The sequence below is a fragment of the Xiphophorus couchianus genome, chromosome 15 (genome assembly GCF_001444195.1).
Source record: "Xiphophorus couchianus chromosome 15, X_couchianus-1.0, whole genome shotgun sequence".
In the NCBI taxonomy this organism is placed as follows: Eukaryota; Metazoa; Chordata; class Actinopteri; order Cyprinodontiformes; family Poeciliidae; genus Xiphophorus; species Xiphophorus couchianus.
In genome coordinates this window covers 9,797,505-9,814,350 of record NC_040242.1, presented here as the reverse complement: position 1 = coordinate 9,814,350, position 16,846 = coordinate 9,797,505, and the positions used below count along the sequence as shown (strand labels likewise).

Below are 16,846 nucleotides of genomic sequence, written 5' to 3'. Positions count from 1 at the left end.
AAGCTATGTTAAAATGTAATAAAAATGTCTTCCAGTGTGAGGAGATTTGATCTATTTTCTGATTCGACCTTTGCTCTCCGTGAAACATCAAACATGCTTGACAAGGCTAAGAGAAAATGCAGCAAAAAGCAGGATGTTTGAAAAGCTCAGATTCATCTACCGTGGCAGATATGGGTGCTAGAACCATCAGATAAGAAAGGAATGTCATCGTTCACAATCCCCTTACAGGATAGAACTGCTTTGACAGAACATTGAATTAAGTTTTCCATGTCACATAATAAGTGCTACAATTATAACTTAACATTACTAAAATTAGAACATCTGGATGACTGAATCCAGTCTGACTCAGTTTTATTTAAGATGCAGTAATGCAACTTCTCTTTTTTAGAGTTAGTGTAGCAAAAGTAAAGGAAATAAATAAAATGATTCAAGTTCCCGTTTGCTCCGAGTTCTTTAATGTTCTTCATTTGTAACCATTCGACTTTTTGTCCTGTTACAACCACTAATTTCAAAGTATTTAATTTGGATTTTATGTGATAGGTCAACACAACGTAGTGTGAAAAATGATTTTGGCAGCATCATGATGTGGGCAAGTTTTTCTTCATTGTGAATAGAGAAGCTAGTCAAGAGTCAATCGCAAGCCAATCCTGGAAGAAAACCTTTAAGAGGTTGCCAAGGACTAGAGATTAGCACGGAGATTTACATTCCAGCTGGGAAAAGACTGTAAACATGTAGCCAAGTCTGTTATCACAGAATATTTATCTGTTAGAATAACTCTGCAATATAAACCAAAATAAGAATCTGTGGAAGTCTTGAAAAATATTGCTTGCAGCTATTGTAATCTGACAGAATTTGAGCTATTTTGCAAAGAGGAATGGAAAAAAAAATCTATTTGTAGACAAACAACAGACTTGCTAACTAGAAGATTGTTTGCTAAAGTGGAAACTTCTGGAGGGAGTTGGTTGCACTAAATTTTATTTAGAGGGTATCAGTGGAAATGGAGGTGAATGCCACACTTTTCAGGCTATTATTTGTTAAAAATGTGGAAAAACTGTCTCCAAGCACTTAAATGGGCACAAAAATGAAGAAATACCTCATGGTGGTGAATCTGAGCCTGAAGCTCCTGGATGTTGTTGGTGGAAACGGGTCTGTCCTGAATGATGCGATGAGCATCCTCGATTAATCTCTGGAGGTTCCTGACTTCCAGTTCATATTGCTCATACTGAACCACCGCCTCCTGTTAAAGGGCAAAAAATATGACGCTTTAGTTTGAAAAATCATAAAGACATGCAGTTTAAATAAATATTTCTGTTTCATCTGTAAAAACCTGAAATATCAAATATTCAGTGTGCTTACTTTCAGAATCTTGAGAAGAACAGGTTTACAACAGGAAATAAACACACACCACACTATTGAGATTTTTATTTGTAAAAAACAACATATACTTTTCCTTTTTCTCCCCAATTATCTACTACTTTTTATTGATCCTGTAAAATATTCCAATAAAAACTACAGAAGTATGAGGTGTAGTGTGATAAAATGCATAAAATACTTTTTCAAGGCTTGGTAAAAGTATATATCCTTATATATTTCCAAGATTTGATAACACAAATCTTAGCTACTCTGCTATTTTTAATATTTACAATTTAATTTCCAATTTTGGTAAGGTTGGTGTTTCTATCTCAATGGTCATGTATAAAAACAATAAGAAACCACTTTGTAAATTTATGGTTTCACCTCTTGTTGAAAATTATGCATTTAGTATGAAATGGCCCAGGCACTTGAATTATCTTCTAAATAGCCACTACTATTCGCTTGACAAAAAAAAACACTGTCCACAACCAAAAGGGTAAACATGACCCTGAAGGGGGCCAAAAGAAAACAAACATTCCTGAAAAAGCCTGTTGAGACACTAGCAGGAATTTAGAGCAATGAGCAGATAAAGATACAAAAAAATCACAAGGCTTGGGCTGCATTGTTTACATGATGTTTTTAATAATACATCCACTTATCTAATATATATGAAATGTAACTTTAAATCAACAGACAGCATGAAATTAAATTACTTTCTGAGCCTAAAGTAAGACGTTTTCTGCTCCATCTTCTTGGGGCCAGTTGCAGAAATACGTGAACCTAAAGGTGCTGTTGTCACTAAATATAACTAAGGCTGTTCTTATTGATTTAGAGACGGATTCGTCTGTCTGTAAATGTTTTAACAGAGGAATCTTTTAACTAATTGATTTATTTATTAGCCTTAACTTTTTATCTTTTGCCGTGACTGTTTTGTGTGAAATAAAGGTCAAAAAACCCTAAAGAAAACGCCCTCTACCTGTAGGATGTTGCACTGCTGGATGGTTGTGTGCTGCAGTTGGCTGGCCTCTTGCTGCAGAGACTGAGCTGTGCGGCAGATGGGCAGACTGGCCACCACCTCCTCAGGTAGCCGGAGGGCGCTCTGACACTGCTGTACTGAAGCCACCTGCTGCTTAAAGCTCTCCATATCCACCAGGAGAAGCTTAGAAGAGAGTGAGAGAGTAGGAAGCATTTATATGTGTGCAATAAAGAAAGACATGTAACATGAATAAAATCAGTGAATTCAGTGTAGGAACCTGTCGCTGTGTGAGCTGCTCCCTGAGGCTGAGCTTGTTGAGATCAGGAGAAGCGAGTGCGACCTGGATCTGATCAACAGCGGCATGCAGGCTCTTCACCTCTGCCTCGAGAGGCAGTATGTCCTGAAGAGAGACACAGAAGCGACGCATCAAGCTGAGCCATACACAATTCCTCCCATGAATCTGCAAACCCTCCTCATTGGGTTCATCATTAGGATGAATGCATTTCAGCTGCGCTTTGGAGTGGGTGGAATACAAGAAAACTCTTTATAGTGGGTTTTCTTTCATCCACACCACGCTGAAATTATTCACACATGCCTAAATACATGCATACAATCCCAGAAATATTTCGATTTATATCTACTTGATCCTGATATTTGATCACTCTTCTAACCAGAAATCATTGAGTTTATATAAATTGCAACTTTTCAGGCATTCTTGTTAGATTTCATTTGCATGTTTGAAAACCAAACAGTGTCCATTTTTCAGCTGGGTAGTTCTTGATCAAGTGAAGGAATATGGAGGTCGTTCTCCATCTTTGTCATTCCTATTATTTTGACTAATGCACCTATAATGCTGGCTCTTTTTAAGTTTAGAGGTCCCAACTTAACTCCTCAAAATATATTTATTGGGCTTGTCACAGAAACATTTTCTCCAGAAGGCATAAGAAATTTTATCCAAATGTTACTAGGGATGCAAGTATGCATTTAATTAGCAGTAATTAGAAGTAACAGTGTCCTTTTTTGATCCAGGTTGTTTCAAAAAAGAAATAAAGGTGAAATATAGAATGTCTCAAATGCACATTGTTATTAGTATGACTAAACAAAAGACTATAATCTGGATTTCAGTTGTACATTGACCAGATTAGAGTCGTGGATTTGTTCTTCTTAATTATGATGGTGCTATATTCTGAAAAGCCTGAAGGGGGCAATGTTGTCACAGAGATATGAGAAGGTGGGAAAAACCTTTTACTAAACTTACTAAACTTAACTCAGTTGGCCACATTTTATTGCACATTTTGTTAAACAGATTTTAATCACATAACTAAGAAGGAAGAGTCTGACTCTTGCAATTTCATTAGAATAAGGAAAACCACATTAACAAATCTTTCTAATTTAATTGTTTGCAATTCTTGAGGAAATATTATTAAATGTTTGCACAAAAATTTCCCAAGATGGTTTATATTCGCAGAAATTTAATACACTTGGAGAATAATTGTTTTGAAGATATTTTCACATAAGCTTGCTTTCTGTTAGTGCAGGAGTGGATTTTGATGCTGTGAAATTTCCCCCAGACTGTCAGAGCTTGGAAAATAGATTGTGACATTTTTAAGAGTGAATATGTGCAAAAGTTTTTTACTTTAGCTGCATCCTGTAGACTCTGGAAGCGGGTTTTGGCCAACTGTTGCAGCTCCTCTGTGCGTCTGGTGAGGTGTTTCACCTGCTGGCTCCATCCCTCCATGTGCAACACGTCCACCAGCTGCCCCTCCCTCTCCCCCATTGCCTCCAAGTCACCATGGAGACCGCGACACTCCCTCAGCAACGCCTGTCACCACAAGACCAATAAATTAGACGTCAAAGAAGGGAGGTTATTGTGTTGGGCAATTATACTAATTAAGGTCAGCCAATGTAGCGTTTACTGAGATACTTCCTAGGAAATCATAAAGTGAGTCTAATTAGCTGCTACTTTGAGTATTTTCAGATTAATAAGGCCGATGCAGAAAAGAAATGTGGTGTTTTTAAGGAAAAGCATCATAAATCTGATACAAGTAGCTTTACGTTATTTATGGTCCAGCCGGTGGGACTCAGAGACTCACCTGGTGGGAACGAATTTGCTCCTGCAGTTGGGTCGCAGAGCTCCAGATGATGTTACCAGAGACCAGATCTTCTGCTTTTTCTATCCAGGCCAAGATGAAAGCCTTCATGCTGTGATATTCCTCCACAAGTTTCTCTGCCTGCACAAACAGAAGGAAAGCTATTTGATACTACTAACATAAAATATCAAGACTGTGTTCTATACTACCATATAAGAAGCAAAATGTTTCTCTTTCGGGAGGGTTTATCATCTGAAGAACATTGCCAGAGTTTGACTACTTCTCAATCCAAAGCAGAGAATAATACATACCTTCATAATAAGTAAAACTGACTAATGTACGTAGTTCTCTGCTTTATAGTTATGCTCTAGAAGAGTATAACTATAAAGCAGAGAACCTAATCAAAATATATTTCTTCCTGGATATTCAGGAAGCCATATATGTTTCGTAGTGTTTTTGCTGATATAAGTCAAACTTAAACGATGCACTAACTTATGCACTAACCTAAAAAATACACCTACATACCTTATGCATCGTAACTGATAAACACATTATACTTTTAACATTTTATTGTCTGTAACTTTTCCAAGTAAGGACTTGCCAATATAGTATTTTATTAATGTCATTTTGGGCATTAAGTAAAACAAACACCTGCTACATGTCATGCTTATATCCTTCACTAGAGGGCAGAAGAGAAGCATAGGATTTGATGCATCAGGTTTTTAGAAAAACAGGAGAGAGAGGAAATATCAGGAATATGCCTGTGAAAAATATACATCCAACATTTTAGGATTAAATTATACTTTCTAAAATCCAGTACATGTATTTTATTTTAATATATTTCACATATTTCTTATTTGATTATTATGCCTTTTGTAGTTTTTACTATTTTTGATTTTTTTTCATAGATAAGTGTAATTTTAACATATATCTTTATTTCACTTCTTCTTAAAGTAAAGCCTCTGATATTTTCTCATAGTAAAAGAACTGCAGTTTGTTTTCAAAATTATATAAATATGTATATGTTGTAGTTCTCTTTATTTTTACTTTATTCCAAATGTCCTGTTGTTGGCATGCTTGTTTCTTTGTTTTTAACCTTGGTAAAGCAGTGTCATACTAATCTCTATAAAATCTGTTCCTATAAATAAATCGGATTGACTGAGGAAATCTCTCACCTTCTTGAGTCTGTTGACTTTGTCCTGAGCCTGCTGTGCAGTTTGACGCTGCCGCTCTGTTAGTTTCACCACAGCATCGCCGAGCTGCTTACTCAGCAGCGGGTTCTGCTCTCCAAACTCCTGTACAGCAACGCCTAACTCTGCCAGAGAGCCACCACAGGATTCACACTCTTCACAAAGAGCCTAGAGAGAACAAAAGGAATAAAATAAGGAACCAAAAACCTTTCAGAGAAACATATAGAGGTCAAGGTCAGTCACAAAACCAAATAAGACAAAGATGTGAAGCTTATGGACCAGAATAAAAGCTAAACAAATCTGCCAAACAGAAAACTACAGATTTAGTAGTTGTGCTTTTACTGGAATATTTCCACTAATACAAAACAAGAGTAATAGACAAGATGAAGAACAGAATGGATGGGTTTAAAATCCCATTTGGTGTTGTGCTTTCTGAAGTGGGTCGGCTGAATCCAGTTCAAACCATTCCAACTCTCACACACACATTAACCCCAACACCTGCAGAATGAATAGCCAGCTGAACTGAGGTTAATTGCTTGCTAATTAGTCAATCTGTCTGTTTGATTACTTTGGTCTCTTCCTTGGCCTCATCCAGGTCGACGCTCTTTTCTACTAGTTTTATTGTGATGGTCTTCAGCTTTGTCTCAATGTCCTGAAGTCTGTAGCTGAAGTCCTCTTTCACATCCCTGGTCTGCTGCACCTCCCTCTCTCTTGCCTGAACCTACAGTGAGGCACAGTGGTAAATGTAAGAGCAATCCTAAACAACATTTAACCTAACATTTAAAGGCGGCTAAATGAAGCGGTTACCTGATCTTCAGCAGAACCCAAAGCAAGAGCAACCTCAGCTAGCTGCATGCTGAGCTCAGAGGGCAGACCAGCTTGCAGGTCCTGATATTTGGACTGCTGCAGCTCCGTCATGCGCTCCACACTTTGACGCCTGCTGATGACCTCACCGTGTGCAGTCTGCAATACAAACAGGATCACATGCAGCGTAACAAATCCCATTTAGTAATGTCTGCTCACATTTGCTGTGTTAATGTTAAAGCAAATCAGAGATTTGTGGCCTGTTTTAGGTGAACGTATTGTGCACGTTCAGTGGCGTACCTCCAGCTCATGCAGAAGTGAGTCTAGGTCTGCAGTGGGACTCAGCAATAAGCCCCGGGTGTCTTGGATCCAGCCTTTGACTAGGCCAAGCTCCTTCTCTACCTCTTCTCTCTCCCTCAGTTCCTGGTGTACCTGAGTTCTGCTGGATCGCACCTGCAACAACAGGCTAAACAACACACCAAAGATGTGTATTTTATGACAAAAGACTAACACTAAGACATGAACAATAATGAAGCAGAGGAAACAAGATACATGGTTTTCAATAATTGTTTGCTAATAAAAACTTTTAACATTTGCAGAAAGTCTTCTAAATAAAATTTCTTAATAATCCACCTGTTCTGCGAAGGTTTTTAGATAACATCAGTGAACAAAATCATGACGAACAAAAAACACAGCAAAAAGTAACAACTTAAATTTTGAAGAAGCTTAAACTAAGATTAGGCATAAAACAATATCACAAGCTTGAATAAATGGCCACTTTGGTTAAACTGAGGGATCAATAATGAAAGAACCAGCAAACAGGTGCATGATAACTCTGGAGGAGCTGCGCAAATCCATAACTTAGGTGGGAGAATTTGTTGTGTGTGCCCTTTTATGAATCTGCCTTTTATTGATGAGAAGGATGGCACTGTTGAAAGAAAGCCATAAAAAGTCCTGTTTGTAGTTCAAGTCTTGCAGAAAATGACCAAAATTAAATTACTTGACCAACAACACCAGCATGGCACAAAAATATTATTGCACATCACCCTGAACGCACCATCCCCACAGTGATACATGGTGGTGACACATGTTATCATGTTAATATGATAACATAAACATGTTATCACTGACCTATCATATTGTTCCTGCATGCGTCTGATCTTCTGTAGACACGGCGTGTCTTCGCGTCCGTTCTCCATCTTCTTCTCCACCTCCTTCTCGGCCTCTCCTCTAAGACAATGGATTTGTTGCACCAACAGGGCCAGGGTAGACTGCTCCCTCTCCACCTCGTGGCTGAAGGAGTCGTGGTATTCCAGCAGGCTCTGCAGCGCCGCCCTGGTGGCAGCCTTTTCAACGGTGCTGTCTGGCACGCGACTGTGGAGGTCTTTGGATACGGAGCTCACCTTCTCCATCTAAAATACAGGGAGGGTTAAATCAATTGAATCAATTAAATAAGATTATTATCTGTTTATAACTGTACAAAATAAAATCTCATGTATGCACACAAAAAGTGCTTAGAATATTCTGACATCTCTACTTAAGATGTGGTATTTAAGTAAAACATTAAAGGTATTACTTTGTTTTATATTTTGTTTAATATATAATTTCTACATTTAAGCAAACCCTAAAATGTTTTTAACCATTTAAGAAACATAAAGACTGCAGCAAATGACATCATGCTGAGACAAACAAAGGAGCCACAGGAGAAAAAAACCCTGTGGACAACAGGAATGTGCCACATATGAGGAAGTGATCATTCCCTTCAGTCTGACTCCCTTTCCCTTTCAGAAACACTGCTTTATGGGAATCTGTGGGAGCTGACCGAGTCTGAGCTCAAATTAGGTCAAAAGGCGGGAAAACACTTTGTGACACACTGTTTTGGCAGGAAGACGCCGCTGGCCGGTCGCCTGAAGTTACATCACAGCCCACCAACTGGTTTCAGCCGTTACTGCATTTGACCCAAAATCTGCAGCAACAGTTAGATGAGCGGTAGGCAACTTGATTGTTGTGTTGAGCTTCCAACAATAAAATTCATTTTTATCCATTGCCCAAATCTATTCTGAGTCCAATTATTCATGCTGGTGTTTCATGACAACAGCACAATGGACATTAAGCAGGTTACTGTGTAGAACCGATTTAAAGTTTGCCAAATATCTGCTTGTGTGAGTAGATTTGGACAAACACAGAAAATGTTCCTGGTTTGAAAAAGTACCAAAAGCAAAAAAAAAAGCTAAATGTAATTTTGGGACAGTAATGAGCTTTTATCCAGTAAGTTCATGGTCGCTGACTGATCAGGTAAAACGGACTACAGAAATGCTATCAGAGCAATTTCCATTGCAGCAAATAATTTTCTTGTAAGCAGTACAACTTAGTTATTCAGACAAAAATGTAGAAGTGAACAATAGATACTTTTCTAGAAAAAAAAGTTCTGAATCAATTGCAGATATTTTCGAATATTCTACAATTAAACAATAAAAACAAATTCTAGTTCTTCTTAACATGGGAAAAGTGCTATTGCTATAGGTCTGCATATGAAAACTTGATTGCAAAAGTACTGTTGAATATTACAATGACAAATTCATCAGTAATTAAGTTGTACTTCAAATGAGTATAATGTTTGACAACACTTCATGCCATTCAGCTTTAGTTTACCGGCTTCTGCTCATCAGCGCAATTTGATCTCTATGCCACAAAGGAAGAAAACAGAAATAGTGAGAATATTAAATTTGAGTTTTTCTCCGACCTTTTCGATGAAGTTCCTCCATTCCCTGGCAGCGTCCTCCAGCGCCCTCTCCTGGGCTCGGGCCACGCTACGGAGCCGTGTCCACCGTTGCCATAGAGACGACACAGTGTGACGAGTGAGAACTTTGCTGGATTCAGACATGATTTGATCCAGCTCTCCAGCACTCTCCTTCAAAGCACTCAAAGGCAGCTCCAGCACGTCAACTTGAGTCACAAGAGACTGCAGGAAAAAATAAAACAAACAACTCTCAGACAGAGCTAAAATTTCATAAAAATATATTGGTAGGATTTTTAATCAAGATAAACATTAAGATATCATTGCCCACCTCCTGTCTTCGACACTTATCCTCTGCTTCATGGACACTGAGAGCTTTGGCTGTTGTGAATTGAGATGTTTTGCTTTCTAAATCATCCATCTGTTCAACCAGCATCTCTTTTGAGTGCTGAAACGAGCTCCATAATGCATCACACCTGGGAAAATATGCACAAAACAATTACGGCACATGGCTTTATTAGCATTAAATCAAATATTTAATATTGGAAACAAAATTCAATCCAATTTAAAAATGCTGTATTTTTTCCAAAGGGAAATACCTCTGCAACACTTCTCTGTAAGCCTCCACTTGCTGTGTGACTTCTTCCTTCATCTGCTGCATCGACTGAATCTTTGTCCTGATCTGTTTCAACTCTTCTGCCTCCACAAAATCGACCAGCAGAGGATCCAGGGTCCTTATCTCCTCTGCAGAAGTTGTAAAGTTTTTCTCCTGGGCTAAAATTTCTTCCACATTTTGCATGCGGTCTTTGCGGTTTTCGATCTCCACCCCAGATCTGGTCTCATGGAGCAAAGTGGAAACATTGTCCAGCCATTCCCGCATGGACTGCAGACATAAGCGGTGCCTCTGGACCAGACTGAGAGCTTGATCCAGTGCCAGCTAGAAATGTAGAAGGTTGCTTAATTAAATTGAAGTCCTGGCTTGAAGCTCTGATTTATGTGATACATTGAATGCTGCAAATTACTGCCATAAAAATAAGTTAGAAGTAGGTTTAACAAGAATAAAATAGTTACCTGTTTAGCACAGACTCCTTGTTGAACCTTTTCTCCCAATTTCTCGAGCTCCTGTACTATTTCTTCTATCTTCACAGAAACTGCTTCTCTCTTACTTTCACACTTTTCCCTTTCTCTTACACCCAAGACATCGACCAACTTCAGTCTGCTCCTCACTTCCTCCTCGGTGATTTTAAGTTTCTGCTTCTCTTCGTTTATCCTCTCAGCTTTGACCTCGGAAATGATCAAAGGCTCCTTCAGCCTTTTCTCTACGGCCTTCAGCCAGTCCGACATCCTCTCAGCCTCTTTTGAGAAATTCTCTTTCTTTGTGACTCTGGTTTCACTTTCTTTAATTAAAGACTTAATATCACTCTGCAATGACTGCAACAACTTGAGCTGCAGTTTGGTTTCCTGGAAAGAAGCAGTGTCAAACTTTGGATCAAGGTTTTTTGTGTGTGTATAACTTTCTTCTACCTGAGATCTCACTCCTTCTAAACTTCCCAGCAGCAGATAAAGATTTGCAATTTTATCTAAAGAACTCAATTCTTTATTTGACTTTACTCTGAGCAACCCCTCTTTAACAGAGTGAATCTCTGAGTTTAGTTTGGACACCACCCTGTTGTGTTCATCTACTTTTTCCAAGCAGTCGCTTAAGTGTTTCATTTTCTGGTAATTCCTTCTTTTCAGTTTGCTATGGAGAACGACCAGCTGCTGCATCTCCTCAGTTTTACTTTGGAAACACCTGATTAAAAAGCCTTGGCTTTTCCCATGAAGTTCTCCGACAGCAGTACCGAGATGAACCAAACTTTCATCAATAGTTTTATATTCATTTATCAAACGGACACCGTTTTCTGTTATGTTGATAGTCTGCTTCTCAAGATTGTCAAATTGCTCTTGGAGTTCCTCCAGTGCATTGCGAGTGATTTCAAACAAAGTGCTGAACTCTTTTCTCTCTTGGATAATCTGCTGGACCCTGTCTTTCTTCTCTTTGGCAAGAGCTAGGATGGCGTTGTACTGCTGAGGCAGAGCATTGAGCCGCTCATCCAGGTAGCAATGGTCGACCTCGTTCAGAGTAGGGAGGATCTCCTGACCGATTCTTTGGACAATGAGAAGGAGGTTCTCATACTCTGAAGCCTGCTCTAAGACACTTTGATAGTTAGACATGTGATTTAGCAAATCTGAGCTCTCTTCCACACTGTTGAAGTTGATTTCAGGGAATGTTATGACTTCTGCTCGTCTCAGCCAGTGGCAGGTTTTGTCCAGGTCAATCTGGAAGTACTTCCTTGAAGTCAAGGCTTTTTCCAAGCCTGCGAGATGCTGGGTAGTCCTCTGGAGTGCCGTTTCAAAGGCTGACTGTAGCTCCTCAAGTCTTGCCAGTGTTTCCGCTCTTTCTTTGTCGCTTGCGTCTCTCTCCAACTCTCGCCCTTGAACCCAGAGCGAAGCCAACTCTCTCTGGTAAGCCCGTAAGCTGCTCTGGACACTCCGACATGCAGCCACCTGTTTGGTCAAATCCTCCGGAAGAAGAGAAATGTGGTCTTCTAATAAAGCTTTCCTTTCCTGCTGCTTAACCCACGACAAAGCTCTCCCCACTCCTTGAAGGAACTGCGTTCTCTCTGTGAAAGCCTTGAGAAAAAGTGTTATCAGTAAGAGGTCAGATGTCCTTAGGGGTGCAATTAAAGTTTCATTTGCATTTAATTTAAAATGCCAGCTGCTTACCTTACTGAGGTACTTCCTCCTTTGTGCGACCCGAGTGCCGAGAACTTCCACCTCCATCTGGGCTTGCTCAACAAGCTCCTGTAAGCATTTCTTCTCACTCAGCCCGAGCCTGGAGGCCACAGCCTGTGCTTCGTTCACCGCCTGACCGAGCAGCTGCTGACGGGCCTCCAGCTCTACACAAACGCTCAGGTGGTCAAACAGGAAACTCTGGGCCAGGTCTGGAGGTGGGCTGGCTCTCAGCGCAGAGGTGAGAGCAGGTCGCTGTTCTTCCACCCACTCTCTGGCATCTCTCAGCTGGGTTTCGACCCGGGAGAGATCCTCCAGAGTCTGAGCAGAGTCCTGAATCTTCTGCAGAATCAGGCTTTCCAGCTGGGCCCAGCGATGCTCCAGATGACCCACCTGGTTAAATGTAAACAGCTACTGAAACAAATACCTTATCATATGGTTTAATTTTCTGAAATAGGGATGCAAGTTATTGATTAATGAGTTAATCTAAAGTTGGTTGACCTGATAAATTGACTAATGATTTATTGTTATGCGGCAATTTTATTATAAACCTGAGTAATGAAGTGCATTGACACACGACAGTCATTGGCATCGTGTTAATTTTTTTGTTTTTTAAGCCGTCATCAAATCTTCGCCTTCATAGCACATCAATAATATTTGGTGGAGAAGCTAAAACTGCTCCACCATTCAGTTTGGCTGATTGATCGCTATTAAGGTGGAACTTAATGAGCTTGTTGTGTGCTTACATTTCAAACAGAACCCCATAAAGTGCATTTTCCATCCCAAACTGGATTTTGCTTGGTCCGTTTCTCTTTCTTGTTTTGGTATGGCCCCGTTATCTTCATTTCTGTATCAACTGACTCTGCATAAGTATGACCACTGGCGCCCTCTTCTGAACGGAGGCCAATTTACAACACTAAAATGAGGTCCAAGTGGAAGTTCTAAGTTAATTGATTGGACACATCAAATAAACCACTAATCGACAATTAAGCATAGTTTAATTAATTGTTTGCCTTCCAGTTCTGAATATCTTGGCATTTATTTGAAGACGATGGTAATACCCTCACCTGCTGTTTGACCAGCTCCTTGTCTAGCAGACTTAGTCGAGGCAGGATGGCTTGTCTCTGGTCCCTGAGGTCTTCTAGGGTTTCTTTCTGTTCATCTAGGTCACTGGCCAGTTTCCTCAGAGCCTCTAGATGCTCACCAGTGCTCTCAGTGTCAGCCCTACATAGATAAATGGTGATTATAAGGAACAAGGATGCTATAAAAGTGACAGCAATGTACAAGCTTCAAAGAATTTATAATGGACCCAATTGTATGTACCAATAATTTATATGTATAGTTAATATTAACAACTGAAAAATGAATTAAATAGATACCTGGCGAGATAGTCCCATTCTCTGGATACTTGATGGAAAAGTTCTTCCACAGCAGCAACACTTTCCTGGTACTCTCCACTTCGCTGCATGTCCTCCCCTCGCTGCGCCTCCAGCTCTTCAGCCTGCTGGCCCAGCTCTATCCAGCCTCTTTTCACCCTCCTTATCTCCTCCAACACAGGAGAGACTTGTCCCCCCGTCAACCTGCCAATGGCTTCACTCAAACGAGCTGCCTCAGACTGTTTCTCTCTAATCTGCTGTAGAAACTCCTGCAGGAAAGAAAGCAGATTATTCAACATTGAGGTATCATAAAATTGGCATTCAGGTGTTTCTATTTGTCAGTCTGACAACACAGAGTATGGTCTGTGTTGCTTTGTTGTAAAAGAGAGAGATGAGGAAAAACTGCTGATTGACATCATGGTGAAATATAACTATCAACTATCAGAAGTTTCTACTCTCTACTTGGTGATTCTGTGTTTAGCTGTTCTCCAACTTGAACTGAGCCACTGACTGAGCTAATGCTGCCAATGCCCGATTCTTTTCTTTGCATTTTTCTGTTTGTGCATAGAAAGTAATCCTGGCTCAGTTCTTCAGTTGAGTCTCTGGACAGATTCATAAAAGTTAACTTTGTCAATTTTGTTTGTGTTTTTATTAGTGGTGGGACTTGGTTAGCATTTTTAATTGAGCTAATGGCAGGGTCTGTAATTAAGTAATTGCAATTGACATTGGGGACATCTGTGCTTGCTGCAATATGTATTGCATTGAGATGGTATTTTAGGCTTAAATAGCTCCTTAAATAGGCCAATTCCTTTTTTGTACAACTTGCACACAATAATAGTCTTTTCAAGCATCCCATCAGATCATTTTTGGAGCAAAAAGTAACTCCCAGTCTCTACTGCTGCTCTTTGCAGATGCCACTTGTGCATCAGATTTTCCAGGGTACACAAATTGACAAAGATTCTGGTCTGGGACTTTTGTAAGTTTAATCAGTGTAACTAATTAAGCAAAATTAATGTGTTAAAGTCCCGGCCCTAGTTTTTTTAAGCTCAAGTAGTTCAGAGGTTCTTTGTTTAGCCGCGACTCTTTCCTGTCTGTAGCTCTGGCTGCCAATAACGCCTCGTTTTTCATTACCACAGAAAGTGTCCCTCACACAGTGTTTTTTCTGTGGTTCTTTCCTGTTTTGGCCCAAATGCATAGCCAGTTATAAAAATAAAAAAAAGCCTGAGGGTAATTCTGCTGGAGGATTTTTCTCTCTAAAGGCATCGCTGTAAATTCAGTGAATTGGATGGGGTTCCTTTCTACTAAATATTTTTTTGACAAAAGGCATTTTATGATTAATTTTATAGTAAACTGAATTTGATAGAATGGACCATAATCTGAATAGACTATAATCTAAATAGACTGAATTCAAAAGTATGATTGGATTTGAATCTACCTATTTGATTGCATTGTGCTGCAAACAATCAAAGTTACTGTATTTAAATTTAGGTTGCACAGGATTTACCAGACGAATCCAGGTTGATTCAGTTTTTGGAGACATTGCAGAGTTACACAAACAGACTGGCTGATATAATCAGATCTGAAAAAACAGATGGTTTGCCACTAAACTAATTAGAAAGGATCCTCCTATTCCAACCATTTATTTGGAAAATACTGAAGGATTGAGCAGGCTCGTGAGTCAAATTTTGACTCAAGAAACAGTCTTTCCCTGTTTTCTTTTTCCCTTGTTGCAAACTTATTAAAACTGAAGGCAGACAGACCTGTGCCTTGTCCAGTTGGTTTTGTGCAATCTTTGGCTCCAACTCTGCAGGTCTCCTGATCAGGCTCTGAAGCTGCTGCTCTGTCTCTCTGAGCTGGGTCTCTAAATCCATTTTCTGCTCCTCAATCTCCCTCCAGTTGTCGGCCATTTCTTCACAAAGAAGCATTCGCTCCTCGATCTAACAGGAAGCATACAAAACAGTTACTCCAGTAAAAACAAAGCGAAACATCTGCGTTTAACGCAAAAGCTTCCTGTAAGTGAACTGACCTGCAGTTTGATCTGCTGGATGGCTGCAGCAGCCTCCCTGACCCTCGGTTCAGACAGGTCACACGCTGAACACACAAGCTGGAGGTACGTGCTGGCCTGCTCCTGAAGCGCTCGCTCCTGCTTCACCTGTTTTTAACATTTCTGTTCATTTCCTTCTCTCTCAATTGTGCAAAATAGCAACATTTCTCTCTATTTTTGACTATCCAAAAACATCTAATCATGCAAACTAAAAAATATTAATTATTCTAAGACTTTAAAAAACACATAATTTTTATTTAGTAAAAATAAATGTCGTTCTTTACCTGCTGGAGAGCTTCCTCGAGGCTGAGAGATGGTTGTGGGTGAGGGTCTAGTTTTTCTGAAACAGAGGTTAGCCAGGTCTGGCACTGCTGCAGCGTGTCCTGCAGACTGACATGTCTCTGCAGCTCATGGTCCAGGCTCTGGTATACCTGCAGAAAAAGGGAAAATAGGCGTATTATACTATGTTTCACAACATCAGTAATTTAGATTCTTTTGTAAGATACAGTAACTTGCTAGAGTTTTCTCATTCCTTGGATATATCTAGATTTTGCCATGAAACAACCACAAACTGTAATGTATTTTTTGTGATTTGAGGTGATAGTAAGGCATAATTATGTTGTGAAAGGAAAATGACAACATTATCTAGTATTTACTTTGATACCCCTAAAATGAATTCAGTGGAGCAATAGTTTTCAAAAGTCGCCTAATTACTATAAATTACTATAAATAAAGCTGTTTGCTTAAACCTTTATTAAACCCTATAAAAAACTCATTGAGATTTCTTTTACAAGGTGACCTGGCCAATAAGGGCAGCGCACGTCATAATAGACCAGACAAGTCGACAGAAATAAAAAAAAGATCATTAGAAATTCACAAAATGTGAGCAGTTTCACAATTAAGTTCAGTAGTTGCAATAATAATTTAAAAAACTGTGGCAATCTAAGATTTGAAACACAGTCACAGTTGACAGGATATCTTTTGTGTTTTTTGGGACAGGGGTAGGGGGGTTAACAAAAGGCCTAAAAAGATAGTTGCAAAAAATCTGTGTGGCAGAAAACTAATTCTGAAAATGCAATGCCAGCAGTGATACAAGGTGGTGGCAGCACTATGCTGTGGGAATAACTTTTTCAGGAGGGAGAGGGAAGCTGGTCAGAGGTCTTTTTATGATGGATGAAGCTAAACTTAGGGCAATGTGGGAAGAAAAGCTTCAATATAAATGGTTTAAATCAAACCATATGCATGTGTCAGAAGGGCCCAGTCAAAGTCTGGACAAAAATCTATTTGAAAATCTGCATAAAGATTTATAAATATCCATTTAGGCCTCTCTGGTACCTTCGAAGACATAATAAATCACAGAGCCCCCCTCCTACCCAAAAAACCAGGCAGTTATGCAGCTTTGTATTTAACAGGTGTTGAATGTAGAGGCGTCCAAGCCCTCCAGGGGAGAGCGAAACATCACGGTCTGATTGACAGTGTTAATTTGAGAGTCTGAAAGGAGGAG

General features: G+C 39.6%; 1 protein-coding gene across 8 annotated transcripts in view; it reads right to left on the bottom strand.

Moving 5' to 3' along the window:
* Positions 1-16,846, bottom strand: part of syne1a (spectrin repeat containing, nuclear envelope 1a) — a 145,469-nt gene that overhangs the window by 41,168 nt on the left and 87,455 nt on the right. For all 8 annotated transcript variants that reach the window (XM_028040635.1, XM_028040641.1, XM_028040637.1 and 5 more), the window contains 20 exons: positions 15,627-15,773; positions 15,325-15,450; positions 15,059-15,235; positions 13,302-13,567; positions 12,990-13,146; positions 11,917-12,315; positions 10,222-11,823; positions 9,750-10,087; positions 9,482-9,626; positions 9,157-9,375; positions 7,545-7,825; positions 6,714-6,879; positions 6,417-6,572; positions 6,178-6,330; positions 5,595-5,777; positions 4,423-4,560; positions 3,966-4,151; positions 2,607-2,729; positions 2,330-2,512; positions 1,094-1,237 (listed from right to left, as the gene is read on the bottom strand). In XM_028040635.1, coding sequence (XP_027896436.1) covers positions 1,094-1,237; positions 2,330-2,512; positions 2,607-2,729; positions 3,966-4,151; positions 4,423-4,560; positions 5,595-5,777; positions 6,178-6,330; positions 6,417-6,572; positions 6,714-6,879; positions 7,545-7,825; positions 9,157-9,375; positions 9,482-9,626; positions 9,750-10,087; positions 10,222-11,823; positions 11,917-12,315; positions 12,990-13,146; positions 13,302-13,567; positions 15,059-15,235; positions 15,325-15,450; positions 15,627-15,773 — 5,289 coding nt within the window. The remainder of the gene's footprint in view (positions 1-1,093; positions 1,238-2,329; positions 2,513-2,606; positions 2,730-3,965; positions 4,152-4,422; positions 4,561-5,594; positions 5,778-6,177; positions 6,331-6,416; positions 6,573-6,713; positions 6,880-7,544; positions 7,826-9,156; positions 9,376-9,481; positions 9,627-9,749; positions 10,088-10,221; positions 11,824-11,916; positions 12,316-12,989; positions 13,147-13,301; positions 13,568-15,058; positions 15,236-15,324; positions 15,451-15,626; positions 15,774-16,846) is intronic.